This window comes from Akebia trifoliata, unplaced genomic scaffold (genome assembly GCF_017979445.1).
Source record: "Akebia trifoliata isolate Shusen 1 unplaced genomic scaffold, ASM1797944v1 Contig00028, whole genome shotgun sequence".
In the NCBI taxonomy this organism is placed as follows: Eukaryota; Viridiplantae; Streptophyta; class Magnoliopsida; order Ranunculales; family Lardizabalaceae; genus Akebia; species Akebia trifoliata.
Genome location: NW_028236801.1, coordinates 97,554 through 110,458, shown reverse-complemented (window position 1 = coordinate 110,458; position 12,905 = coordinate 97,554). Strand labels below are relative to the sequence as shown.

Genomic DNA, 12,905 nt, shown 5'->3' with positions numbered 1-12,905 from the left:
TCTATAAAGACCACAAGGGTGAAAGAAGTTAATTACGGGTCTACCCCTGGTTTGGGTTGAACCTTGGGTCAGACTAGTTAGTTTGACCTCCTGATTGCATCTCTTCGGTATGAGTTAGGTTGAATCTTTAAACCTAAAAAACCAATTGGTCCAACCGGTTTGATGTTGTTCGGTTAGATCCATTTGCCAATTGGGCCAACTGGTTTAATTGGTTCAAATTGATTGGTGCATTTTACCCATTGGGTCAGATCGATATTGCGGGTTTAATTTGAACGGTATGGATCGGTCCTCCTACTTACCTTTTGGTTAGATTAAATGGAGCAACCCGGGAACACTCATAGTCAGTTCTGGTCGTGACCTATAGGAAGGCTTCTAGACTTTAGGTTTTCTACATGCAATGCATTTTATCTGGCCATCCTTGCCCAAATACACCTATATACCTCTCGATACGTGGTGACTTGGTTTGATATACCGTATATGTGATAATCTAAAACTTCAACTCACTTCACTGAAGCAAAAAACAGCCAGTTTGATCTTTAGTTGAGAGGTGGCGCATGATGCTGAGCAAGGGCCCACTTAAATACCTCTCATCTAGAATAGACGTAGTCTATCCCCCTCGTACAGTAGGGTACAGCGGGGCAAGATCTCGCTTAGGCATCGGTTTTGGATAAGAAGTGCAATTGATATACTTAGATTATCTTTTACATACCTATGGGTACGAGTCAAGAGTTGTAGCTTTCATAAATGGTTTGGCATTCCACGAGGGGACCGACCACGTACTAGTACTACGTTGGCAATCGGGACATATGACTGTGTGGCTTACAATAGGTCAAAGGCTCAGGTCGCTCTAGCCTGGGTGCATCAATACACCTCTCAGAATCACCTGATCAGATGGTATTGATGCCCCAGTTTGATATACCCTAAGGTACGTGACTGGAGTTATGGTTTTCATGAATGACGTCGCATCTCCGAAGAGACCAGGCCACGCACTAGTGCCACGTTGGCTATATAGGACGTGTAAGTGTGCAAAACAGTAAACGTGCATGTGGTGTGTGCAACATAGGGTGGGGTGTGTCCGGGGCCTTTTCAAATAAATGGGTCCATAGGCCTAATCAAACCATCACAACATGAATATCAGATGAATATTACCCACATAATTCATCACATCAAGATTAAGATCAAAGCATGCACATCAAAATATATCTATCAAGATCATGGCAAATCAATTAATGAGCATGACATATAATAATTAATCAAACAAACATTGCAATAGGCATAATTTTTAAGATCCAATCAATGATCACTTCTGGGTGATCCAAAATAAATCGAGATTCCAATAGATGTTACATTGATGATAGAATGACAATGGTTGAGATGAGCTCACTCTTAGGAACATTAATTGTGCTAACATTAGATAAATTCGGATTTTCTGTGAATTAGGAAAAAATAATCCAAACTTGCATCGATGATATCTAAAGCTTCCGATAACGAAATCGAGTGAACTCAGGTTCTAAATTAATCTACTCGATGAGATCTACATTTTATTAATAGATGCCCAGACTTAGTTCTCATTAGAATGTTCTGTAAAAACGTTTTAACATTGCTGTCCCAACCTTCATTCAGAAACAATTCCAGATTTACAGATTGAACTTGCATCGATGATATCTAAGGCTTCCGATAACGAAATTGAGTGAAATCAGGTTCTAAATTAATCTACTCGATGAGATCTAAGTTTTAAGAAAGGTTCCCAGACTTAATTCTCACTAAAATATTCTGTAAAAACGTTTTAACATTGCTGTCCCAACCTTCATTCTGCAATAATTCCAGATTTACAAATTGAACTCGCATCGATGATATCTAAGGCTTTCGATAACGAAATTGAGTGAACTCAGGTTCTAAATTAATCTACTCGATGAGATCTACATTTTATTAAGAGGTTCCCAGACTTAATTCTCACTAAAATATTTTGTAAAAACGTTTTAACATTACTGTCCCAACCTTCATCATTCCATCATTTTCATATGTCAATTTGAATCTTCCATTATTTAGGGGTCATCAAAAAGTGATCCTTAATTGGAAAAAAAATGCAATACCCAAAATCATCTACAGTCAAGTTACAAAAATAAATAAACAGGAAAAATAAATAAAATAAATCGAACTGAATAAAAAAAACTAGGTCATCTTGGCAATGCTCCCATACTTGGGGTTTTTCAAGTTTGATCCTCAATAGTTCCCAGTGGAGTCGCCACTGAAAGCGCCCTCGATCCGCGGGGTACGCGGATCCGCTTTTGACCCTTGAGGTTTGGGAGTCGCCACCTAGTTATTATGGTCTAGGAACCAAACTAACTCTAAAACGGATAATGAACTAATCTACTATAGAAAATCTGAATCCGGGGATCATGTTACGGGGTTGGAAGGTGTTAGGCACCAACCCCGCCCGGCTAATGCTGGTCTCTACTTATCCCAAGTTAGACTACATTGCTAATGACCAAAACCTAGATAAAAAAATAGAAAAATGTTACCTTCGATACGCAAAGGTTCTATTCCCTCAGATCTGGTGAAGCTGCTCCTTGTACCGTACTCTTTGCTTCGTTCTGTCTCCGGATCTGATTTCTGATCTCCGAGGCAAGGTATCTCCTTCTTGGATCTGGATGCTTTGAATTTGTTGTGGATTTTTTGGGTGTTTTTGAAAGGTTTCTAAGTGTTTTTTAGGCTAAAATCGAAGTAGGGTTGTTAGGTAAGGAGTTGGGACTCCAAAATAAGGATTTTGGGGAGGTTGTGGAGGCTTCTTCACCTACTTTTTCTAGGGTTTTTTCTTTGATACGAAAATAGGGTGTGGAGGCTCCTATCACTACGTCATATTGAGATTTTGGCGACTCTAGAATTACGCTAAAAATGACTGCTAAAGACTGTCGTTTAATCGTCGTTTCAACGATAAGTAGTAAAAGTTGGGGTGCCAATAGCCACACGAAATTTTTTTTCTCACCTTCGTTTACAGAAGCTCGTCTCATTCTTCTCTGTCTCACTCTTACTGATACACTCTCACTGATCTATCTCTCACTCTCACTAAGTAAACTCTATCTCTATCTCGACTCCGTCGCTCTCTCGTCGCTCTTCTCGCTTTCTCTCGAATCTCTCTCTATCGAATCTATCTCTCTGTAAGTTTCGATCTAGAAGATCAACTCTCTAAGTTTTGATCTAGAGAGATAGATCAACTCTCTCTCTGTTGAATCTCTTTCTCTAAGATTGACTCTCTCCAAGTTTCGATTTGCAAATTTTAGGGCAGAATTGATCAGAGTTTGATAGAAGATTTTAGTGATTTGTTCGATCTCCCTCCCTTTGCTTGGTTTGTGATCGAATCTTCAGGTATGTTAAAGTTTTTTATTGAATCTCTGATTTTCCTTTATTAATTTAGGGTTTCAAACGTTTTCTTCAATGTTAAAGCATGTTTTAGGATTTTGTTTGATTCTGTTGCAAGCTGCAATTAGATCCTTTGTTCTTAACAATAAGATGGAGTTTGGTTATGGAGTTTTATATCTTGATCTAGCTCTTACATCTCTTTAATTTTAGTTTTGAACATGAGTTCTTACCTTTCTTACCCTTCTTTAAGCTCAATTTTAGATCTGATTATCTTTTATATTCATCAATTTGAGATCTGAATATGCCTCTTTTTCTGAAAATTTTAGAAGATCCATTACTTTTTTCAATTTTGTTTGCAAATTTTTTTTTCTTCAATTCCACTCATTAACATTGGCTCTGCTCAAATTCAGTGTTAATTTTATTAACAGCTTTCTTTCGTAAAGCGTTACGTTATCACTTAAAAAAGTAGGATTGGAAATAGGCTTCTTGTCTAGTTCTCATTTGAGCTATTTGTCAAGTAAGATCAAAAGTAGGCTTCCTGTCTAGTTCTCATTTGAATTATTTGTCAAGGGACGATGATAAGAAGAGAAGTACCAGAAGTTGATCTACACACAACTTTTTGATGAAAGCCTGTGTGTGTAAGGAGTTTTTCCTTCAATTCGTTTGGTTCGATGATGATTTTCAGTCGAGTGTTATGTTACTAAAAAAAAAAATGTGCTAAGCTGATGAGTCAACAACATGATACCATGTGATCAACAAAGAAATTAGTAAAATCCAAACACTTAATTATTCTATTTTTTTTAATACATTTGACATCATGTCATTGATTCATCAATTATATGCACAGATTTTTTGTTTTGGTTTTTTTTGTTTTTGTTTTTAATTGACAACAAATTCCTATTAAAGAATGCAGTTTAGAATTGACGAGGTAATTTATTTTAATGGTAACTAACCAATGAAAGGGTCTTTAAGGCTTTTAAATTTCGGAATGACAACACATTTTGGTGAGGTTGCTAAATTTCATTTTTGGTTTGTTGTCTCACTAATGCTTTCATGGCCTTTGTGCAGATAACAATGTCTGCTATCAGAGAATGGGCTGCATCTCAGAATAGTAAATTTCTTGAGGTTAATTTCCCAACCCATACCTCTCTTCTACTGCCTTAACTGTTTCAAAACCTATAAAGCATTACTTATGTACTCTAATCCTTGAATGTTATTGCTGTCAGGCCGTTGCTGTAAACAACTTGGGGAAATGGAAAACAGCCACCCAAATGACTGCACTAACTACAATCCCCATTACTTATCACCCTTGAGTATCTTTTACTTGGGCATATGCTAATGCTTAGACATGTAAGTATCTTTTACTTTCAGTTTCTGTTAGCTTTGAGTTTTACTTTTGTCGTTTGCATATGCTAATGCTTGTAGTGGTTACCTTCCAATGTGATTCGTATTGAGCAGAGTTTGCCAAATCATTTTCACCACCATGTACCTCAGCAGCAGCCAGACACGTCAAGTGTCAACTCGTCGACTACTTTGGATATTTACTTGCCCTTTTGATATTTGTAGGATCTTTCTTTATTGCCTTATCAATTGATTTTTTAGTCTTATTATTCCTGTTGTCTTTGAGTATTAATTAATGGCTTCTTTCACACACAGGCCCTGCACACTGTGAGAACACTGAGGCATCATATGCACCTGTTTCCTACTATGGCCCACCACAACGGGCACCCTCCTCACAAATACTGAGTCGTGGGTGGTCTTTTCCTCCTCCCAGAACATTGAATTATATGCACCCTACACCTCTTAGACCACCACCTGAAAATACAATCCCCAAAGCAAATGGAGGTGCATTATCTTGTTACTTTTAATATATTACTCTGTTGGTCTCCCTGCAACATTTTATATATATTTTTAGTTCAATTCCACTTAGCATTTACCACCATAGAAGTTATATAATATTGCATCAAGATTGTTTTGTTTAGTCTCTAATGGTTTGGTGTGTGGGCAGGCCAATGTGGGCAAGGGACTCTCTGAATTCTTGGGACTCCACAACTCCTCTGCTTTTCTTCCCGCCTCCAGAAAAGTCTCCAGACCTCAGCGGTGAGTTTACTAATTTTCAGAGTTTTCACTTGGATAGAATGTATCTTGATTCACTGCCCTTGCTCGGTGAGCAATTCAAATGAATGCCAATAAATTTGAAAAAATTGTTCATGATAGGTTGTCACTTATTTAGTTTCTTATGAAGTTTCATTACTTTTGTTTCTGTTTATTTATTCACTTAATGATACAAAACTCTGTTGATGACAATTAAAATTTTGGTATACTATACTGGTGGAGAAATTTAGGTTTTCCCTGATTATTTTTTTAATGGGACTATTGTTACTGTAGTAAATAAGTAGTGTTTTTTTGCAGCAATTGTCTCTAAACCAAGAGGTAGAAGGTCTTCAAGACCTTGACCAGTCAGTAGAGATTTTGATTCGTTTGCTTTGTGCTGTTCCTGGGTGGGGAGAGAAAAATGTTCAGGTACTTAAATCTATTTGTTTATATGACTGAAGGGGATCTATGGGGGTTTTATGGATGCTTTAGATAACTTCTCTCATTTTTAGGGACATCAATTCTAGTCTTGAATATATCTGAACAGTAGCCATGATTGCTTTGAACTTGCTTCTTTTCCTACATCCTTATGTTCATCTACGTGCCCTTTTTTGGTTGGGTTTATTGACTAATGTATTCTTAAACAACTTTCCGTCATTTTTTAGTGTCATTGAAAGTTCAGTGGCGACCATTCTATGACACTTTGGTGAATACTCACTTCATGCGGTGAGTTTTCTGTTCTACCCTTTCGTTCTGATGCTTTATGTTCTTAAATAATTCAATGGGGATTGGAATTTTAGGATATATGCAATACTTGTCTTGGTGCACATGCATGTCAGTGATTGTATATTTGTGATCTGATTAGATTACCATATTCATTGAAAATATTTATTTATGACATTAAAGATTGTGATATTTGTTTATACTCTTCTGCAAAAACATTGCAATCTTCAAATGGCTCCCCCTATTGACACCAATCATTTTCTTAGTAACTAGATTGCTAATTAAGCTACCATTTGATGACGCTTGGGTTGTCCCGTTGAAGTAGTCTGCCCATTTTTTTTTACCATACAGTTGAGTTTTTTGGATACACCTTAGACTACTTGTCATGGTTGGCATGCCTTTCTTTGTAAATGAACATAAATGGTATATATTATCAAAAGGAGGGTGGAGGAGACGTACCTCCGACAAGGAGAAGGAAATTGAAGAACAAGCAAACAATGGAAGATGTGTTGGCACCAAACTGCTTGCATCGAAGAACACATGCCAAGATGTGTTGGCAAAACTTGCCAACACATCTTGATTTTGGGGTGACAAAAATTAGACATTATCCTAGCTTGTCTTGATTTGTCTTTCAGGATGTATGAATATGACACTTCCAGTGTCTGAAAATTTCACATATTTGTGTTCAAGTTTATGATTCTTGGTGCATAGAAGAAACATTTTGTCTCCCGATGACACTTGTTTTTCCGTTGTTGCTATAGCTGTATCTTTTCTAAGAAGTTAAATTCTCATTATCTGTTTTTTATAGTAGGGATGATCTAAGGTGCTTATCTTATACTATGTATATGCAACCATCAAGCTTATTGGGGTATTACATAAGTTTGTTGGTCCAGGTGATGGTTCTGTTCCACTTGAGGAGCTAATATCTTTAGTTTATACAGTAAAGGAAAAAATTTGATACAATCCTTCCTTCCCAAACGGAAAATGGACATTAATTAATCGTTGACACCACTGTTGTAGGGATATTTTTTCTGAAATATGTGGCAGCGATGATTGTACCCAATACTGGCTCTATCACTTTATTGTAATTGCAGGAAGATGTGAAGTTGATGAAGCAAATGGGAGTGGATGTGTATAGATTCTCCATCTCTTGGAGCAGGTTACTGCCTAGTATGTTCTTCAACTAGTATCTTGTGTGATAAAATTCTTAAATTGTCCTTTTTCCCTTAATTAAAATTCTTAAATTTCAAGATACATCATCATGTAATATTCTAACATAATCACTTGGCAAGGCATTACAATCGAGCAAAAGATAAAAAAATCTTTTTCAATAGCATCTTTTAATGAATTTCTTTGACTTTTTGGTGCTTGCAGAAGGAAGGGGGGAGATAAATCCAAAGGGCAAAGAATTCTACAACAATCTCATAAATGAATTACGTGCAAATGGTGAAATTAATTGTCCTTCTTATCAATAGTAATTTTAAGTGTACTTCATTTTCTTAAAATTAAATCCATCTTGATTGAAGTTCATATCATACCATGATTATTTACTTAGCAATTGGTGTAGCCATTTTTAAATACATGGTTTTTTGTCGACCTCTGATGAGCTAGTATGCATTTGTTTTCACTTCCGCATGCTGTTTGATATGATTTATAATCTCATAAGCTTACTAAACGTGTGGAACTAATTGTCATTATTATCATTTGAGTATGGGATTTAAGAATTGTTTTGTCAAAGTTAGCTGATTGTTTTTTTAAGTACACAGCCTTTCGCATATGATTGGCCACAGGGTTGGAGACACATGGCGGAATCAAGCATTTGATGTCCTTTAAGGTCAATTTGGTTGTCTTTTTTTATTCTAATAAAACTGTATGTTAGAGATTCTGCTCAGTTATAAGCTTCGTTTGGTTGCTTATGATGTACTTTGGTAATATTCTTGTTTCATCTCTTCAATTTTCTTAAATTTTTTGGTTAAATGTCTTGTTCTTTATCTTTCTTTATTTTGATTGCTTTAGATCCAGATGCTGAAGTGGCTTTATCACCAAAGGATTACTTGCCACAAGTAGATTTATTTGTGAGATACGCATCAAAGGCTTTCAAAGAGATCAGAACTTACAGCTTCCCAGGAGAGGCCCTAACCTTCCATGGGAGCTGAAGCAGTGTGACAAGTGCTCCAAGAGATATGCAGTTCAATAAGACTGCAAGGTTCATTCAAGAATAAGAGAATATAGATGTGATTGTGCTACCCTTTTTTCAAGGTAATTTCTTTAATTTTTTTTAATGAAAATTTTCTCTAAGGTTTGTATGTCTGTTTTTTCTTTCTCAAAGTCCTGACTTAGTTTCTACACCCAGTCCCAACGATTGCTAGGCCTGTGCCCGTGCGTGTGTGCCTGTTGGTAGGAACACATTGTTGGCACGGTGTGGGTCAAGCTAAAACTGTACTGCTTTTGAGTTCTTTTTATCCATATATATATATATATATATATATGTGTGTGTGTGTGTGTATGTGTGTGTGTATACTTGGTAGGGTCACATGGAAATGGCATAGCTTAAGTAGTTTTATGAGTAATAATGTACCAACGATAGTGGCTCTTTATAATACTTGTAGACCAATTGAAGGTACATTTATAGACATGTTGGGTCAAGAGGCATTGCAAGGAAACAAGAAGCATTGGTCTGTTGGACCATTCAATCCAATATTCATTGACATCGATGATGAAGGGTCATTCTTGTTTTGGTTTCAATTGTGATTTTATTTGAGAAAAAGTGGAGATTGGCCTTTTTGAGAATTGTGATTTGATATCATTATAATCTGCTCTTAACATTGTTTATTTTTCTGGATAGAATATATTTTTTTGCTTTGCATGTTTGTCACCATGTCGTACATCCTTTTGTCATTCAAGTGGATTTCTGATGTTGGAGGCATGTAGCTTACTTTTGAAGCAATTTCATTGCTTTGCAAGATCAGGTTGTCCCTTTTTGAAGCAATTTCCAGTATTCAAGTGGATTGCTAGTTAGATTTATGAAAGTTGAATATGAGGGGCATTTGAGTCTTTTCATGTTGTTAATGGGGGTCTAGGTCATTAATTTCAAAATATAGGGTATTTCTAATATTCAATAATATGTGAGGGTGGCAAGTGTAAAATAATATTTTTTTTTAAAAAAATACCATATAGCGACGGTCGGTGACCGTCGCTATATCTTTATTTCAGTGTCGTTTTTTCCGACTATCTTTGACAGTCGTTTTTTTTCGACTGTCTTGGACAGTTGTTTTTAAAAAACCACTCCTTGTTTTTAATAAGAAGATGAGTATCTTATATGATCATGTCGATGCTGTTATGCTTTACAAAAAGATTTTCTCTTGAGACAGCGTTACCTCCATTCTGTTGAGGAAAGTGACGATCTTGAACGTGGATGAGTCGTGTAGTAGTTAATTTCAATGGATGAGTGGATCGAATGAGCGCGAGATTAGCCCGTGGATAGTTAAGATCGGAAAATAAAACATGGGTTTAATTTTTTTTCTAACGATTTGTTAATTCTTTGATTTTTTTTTTTTTAATTTTTTTATATCGGTTGGTTGAATGATAGCTATTAGAGAATTTGTGGGATTTAGGTAAGATCGTGATTTTTCTTTTTTTCAAAAAAAAAAAAAAATTAGTTTTTTTAGAAAAGTTACCACCCATTGTTCAAACAATTGTCATTCCATATTTAATTCAATATCCTTTGGAATATCAATTTGATTGGGCCATATAAATTTGTTGAAACTTGGAACTAGGGGCTTATTTCAATGATTCGATTTAATTTTTAATCGCCTTTTTAACATGTCATAATCTTGTTTGAAATACACGTTTGATATTGATCATGAGGTTGATATGATGGAATGTGATCGGATTGGTATGTAATATCCATGCGATATTAATGTTGTAGCGATATGATCTGGCCCATGGGCCCATTTGTTTGAAAAAACCCCGGGCACACCCCACCCTGTTTTGCATACACCACATGCACGTTTACTGTTTTACCCACTTACATGTCCCATATAGCCAACGTGGCACTAGTGCGTGACCCAGTCTCTTCGGAGATGCAACGTCATTCATGAAAACCACAACTCCAGTCACGTACCTCAGGGTATATCAAATTGGGGCATCAATACTGTCTGATCAGGTGATTCTGAGAGGTATATTGATGCACCCAGGCTGGGGCGACCTGAGCCTTTCATCTATTGTGAGCCACACAGTCACATGTCCTGATTGCCAACGTAATACTAGTACGTGGTTGGTCCCCTCGTGGGATGCAAAACCATTTACGAAAGCTACAACTCTTGACTCGTACCCATAGGTATGTAAAAGATAATCTAAGTATATCAATTGCACTTCTTGGTCAAAATCGGTGCCTAAGCGAGATCTTGCCCCGCTGTACCCTACTGTACGAGAGGTATTTAAGTGGGCCATTGCTCAGTATTTTGCGCCACCTCTCAACTGGAGATCAAACTGGTTCTTTTTGGCTTCAGAGAAGTGAAATGAAGTTTTAGATTATCACCAATGTGGTATATCAAACCAAGTCACCACGTATCGAGAGGTATATAGGTATGCTTGGGCAAGGGTGGCCAGATAAAAATGCATTGCACGTAGTAAGCTTAGAGTCTAGAAACCTTCCCAGTAGATCACGACTCGAACTTATCGTGGGTGTTCCCAGGTTGTTTATTTGAATGGGGCCTTTTGATTGATGAATATATGTGAATGATGTGAATGATGAGATCAAAGTGTATGATTGTCCTCAAGAATCAAAATTTTGTTTTTGAAAATTAAAATGGGTGCACCAACCCAATAAAGAAAATCTTATATGTCAAATAATTTTCAATAGTTCAATAAAATTTCCTTTAGTTTCTTTGTGAATAATCATTGCATAAATGAATTATTTAATTGGTTGGTGTACAAAATTTAATCTCAGGATTCACCAAAATATTATCAAAAGGGTAACACAGCAATTGATAATCTACCTCAAAATGGGTCCACGACCCATATCCATCTTAGATTGGGTCCACGACACATATCCGATTTTGAATCAAGCCCATGACCCATCAGTGATCTAACAAGGATGATAACCAATCAAACAATTCAACTTGTTTGAGTTAAATCTACTTTTACAAAATGTCACACCGACTCCGTGTCGATGCCAGCTTCGACTGATGCAAATTTTTTTTTAGTTTTACCGATTCCGTGTCGATGTCAGCTCCGGCTGATGTAATTCTTTTTCAAAAATGTTCGTCCGACTCCGTGTCGATGCCAGTCCCGTGCAAATGAAATTTCTTTCTCAAAATATTTTACCAACTCCGTGTTGATGACAGCTCCGTGTTGATGTAATCACTTTTAATTATACCGACTCCGTGTCGATGCTAGCTCCGCCGATGTAATTTTTTTTAAAAATATTTTACCGACTCCTTGTCGATACCAATCCCATGCTGATGGAATTTTCTTTTCAAAATATTTTACCAACTCCATGTTGATGCTAGCTTCGTGTTGATGCCACTTCGTACTGATGTAATCGCCTTTTCATTATACTGGCTCCGTGTCAATGCCAGCTCCAGCTGATGTAATTCTTTTTTTAAATGTTTATCGACTCCGTGTCGATACCAGCTTCGGTTGATGTAATTCCTTTTTAAAATGTTTTACCAACTTCGTGTTGGTACCAGCTCCATGCTGATGCTAGCTTCGTGCTGATGTAATTATTTTTTAATTATAATGACTCCGTATCGATGCCAGCTCCGTCTGATGTAATTCTTTCTCAAAATGTTCTTCCAACTCCGTGCTGATGCTAGCTTCGTGCTGACTTAATTATTTTTTCTCAAACGATCCAGCTCCACGCTGATGAACCACATTTTTTTACCTAACTAAAATTTTCCGTTTTGGGTGTTATCCCAAATAATTACTGAACTTAATAAAACGTCATACATGTTCCTTTTTGTAAACAAGCCAGTAATGTTTGATCTTCTGTACGCACAAGGTGGCCAAACGAAAGAAGTACAAACACCTTGAGAAGCCTCCATACTTTCTTCGATCATCATCATCAACTATAAGCAACTCAGAGGACCCACAACCTGCGACAAATGAACTTGTCGAAGCTAATGCAATGATAACGAAGCTAGTAGAAACAACGAAAAGACAGGAACAAATGTTGATGGCCGTTTTGAGTAATACTAACTTTCTACAACCACAAGCCACTCAGCACCAAGCATCTAGGTCAAACCCTGAACTTCCTAAGCAACCACGACCAGATCAACAAACCACCCCACCTCCTATTGTGCCAGCATATCAGGGCCCTCCACTCTACATCCCACAGAATCACCTGCCTCCGATGGTCATCCTAGACGATGAGTGTGATTTCAGGGTTCCCGAGGCTAAGAGTGCTACCGACGACAAAATGGCCCAACAAATTGAATCTCTCCAAGAGAAAATAAGGAGAATCAAGGGCACCAATACTCTAGGAGGGACCAGGTTCAAAGACCTTTGCTTTTACCCCAACGCACAACTACCGGTTAAGTTCAAATACCCGAAATTTGAGAAATACAACGAGGTAAGGTGTCCTCTATCACACCTCAAACTATACTGCGGATCGATGTGCCAATATGGAGGGGATGACAGATTATTGTACAGTTGTTTCAGAGAAGTCTGACAGGAACGACTCTCAAATGGTTCTCAGGGTTGGACCACTCATTTATTAAAAACTG

The 12,905-nt window shown here is 37.1% G+C and overlaps 1 protein-coding gene across 9 annotated transcripts; it reads left to right on the top strand.

Annotated features, from left to right (window-relative positions):
* Positions 1-3,862: 3,862 nt before the first annotated feature.
* Positions 3,863-8,619, top strand: LOC147382094 (cyanidin 3-O-glucoside 5-O-glucosyltransferase (acyl-glucose)-like). Of its 9 annotated transcripts, XM_086429576.1 has the most exons (9): positions 3,875-4,485; positions 4,587-4,922; positions 5,017-5,205; positions 5,369-5,460; positions 5,773-5,883; positions 6,120-6,180; positions 7,272-7,347; positions 7,552-7,623; positions 8,194-8,445. In XM_086429576.1, the coding sequence occupies exons 7-9, from the start codon at positions 7,287-7,289 to the stop codon at positions 8,331-8,333; spliced, it is 273 nt and encodes a 90-aa protein (XP_086285702.1). In that variant the 5' UTR covers positions 3,875-4,485; positions 4,587-4,922; positions 5,017-5,205; positions 5,369-5,460; positions 5,773-5,883; positions 6,120-6,180; positions 7,272-7,286; the 3' UTR covers positions 8,334-8,445. The 9 variants fall into 9 exon arrangements, 5 of the variants coding, with proteins under 5 accessions (XP_086285698.1, XP_086285700.1, XP_086285702.1 ...); XM_086429575.1 differs by lacking the exon at positions 5,773-5,883 and having other exon boundaries at positions 3,876-4,485; XM_086429577.1 differs by lacking the exons at positions 5,369-5,460; positions 5,773-5,883.
* Positions 8,620-12,905: the final 4,286 nt, after the last annotated feature.

Coding starts and splice junctions, on each gene's coding strand:
- LOC147382094 (XM_086429572.1), top strand. CDS start 4,844: ATGTACCTCAGCAGCAGCCAGACACGTCAAGTGTCAACTCGTCGACTA. Junction 4,923..5,016: donor TACTTGCCCTTTTGATATTT/GTAGGATCTTTC, acceptor TTTCACACACAG/GCCCTGCACACTGTGAGAAC. Junction 5,206..6,119: donor AATCCCCAAAGCAAATGGAG/GTGCATTATCTT, acceptor GTCATTTTTTAG/TGTCATTGAAAGTTCAGTGG.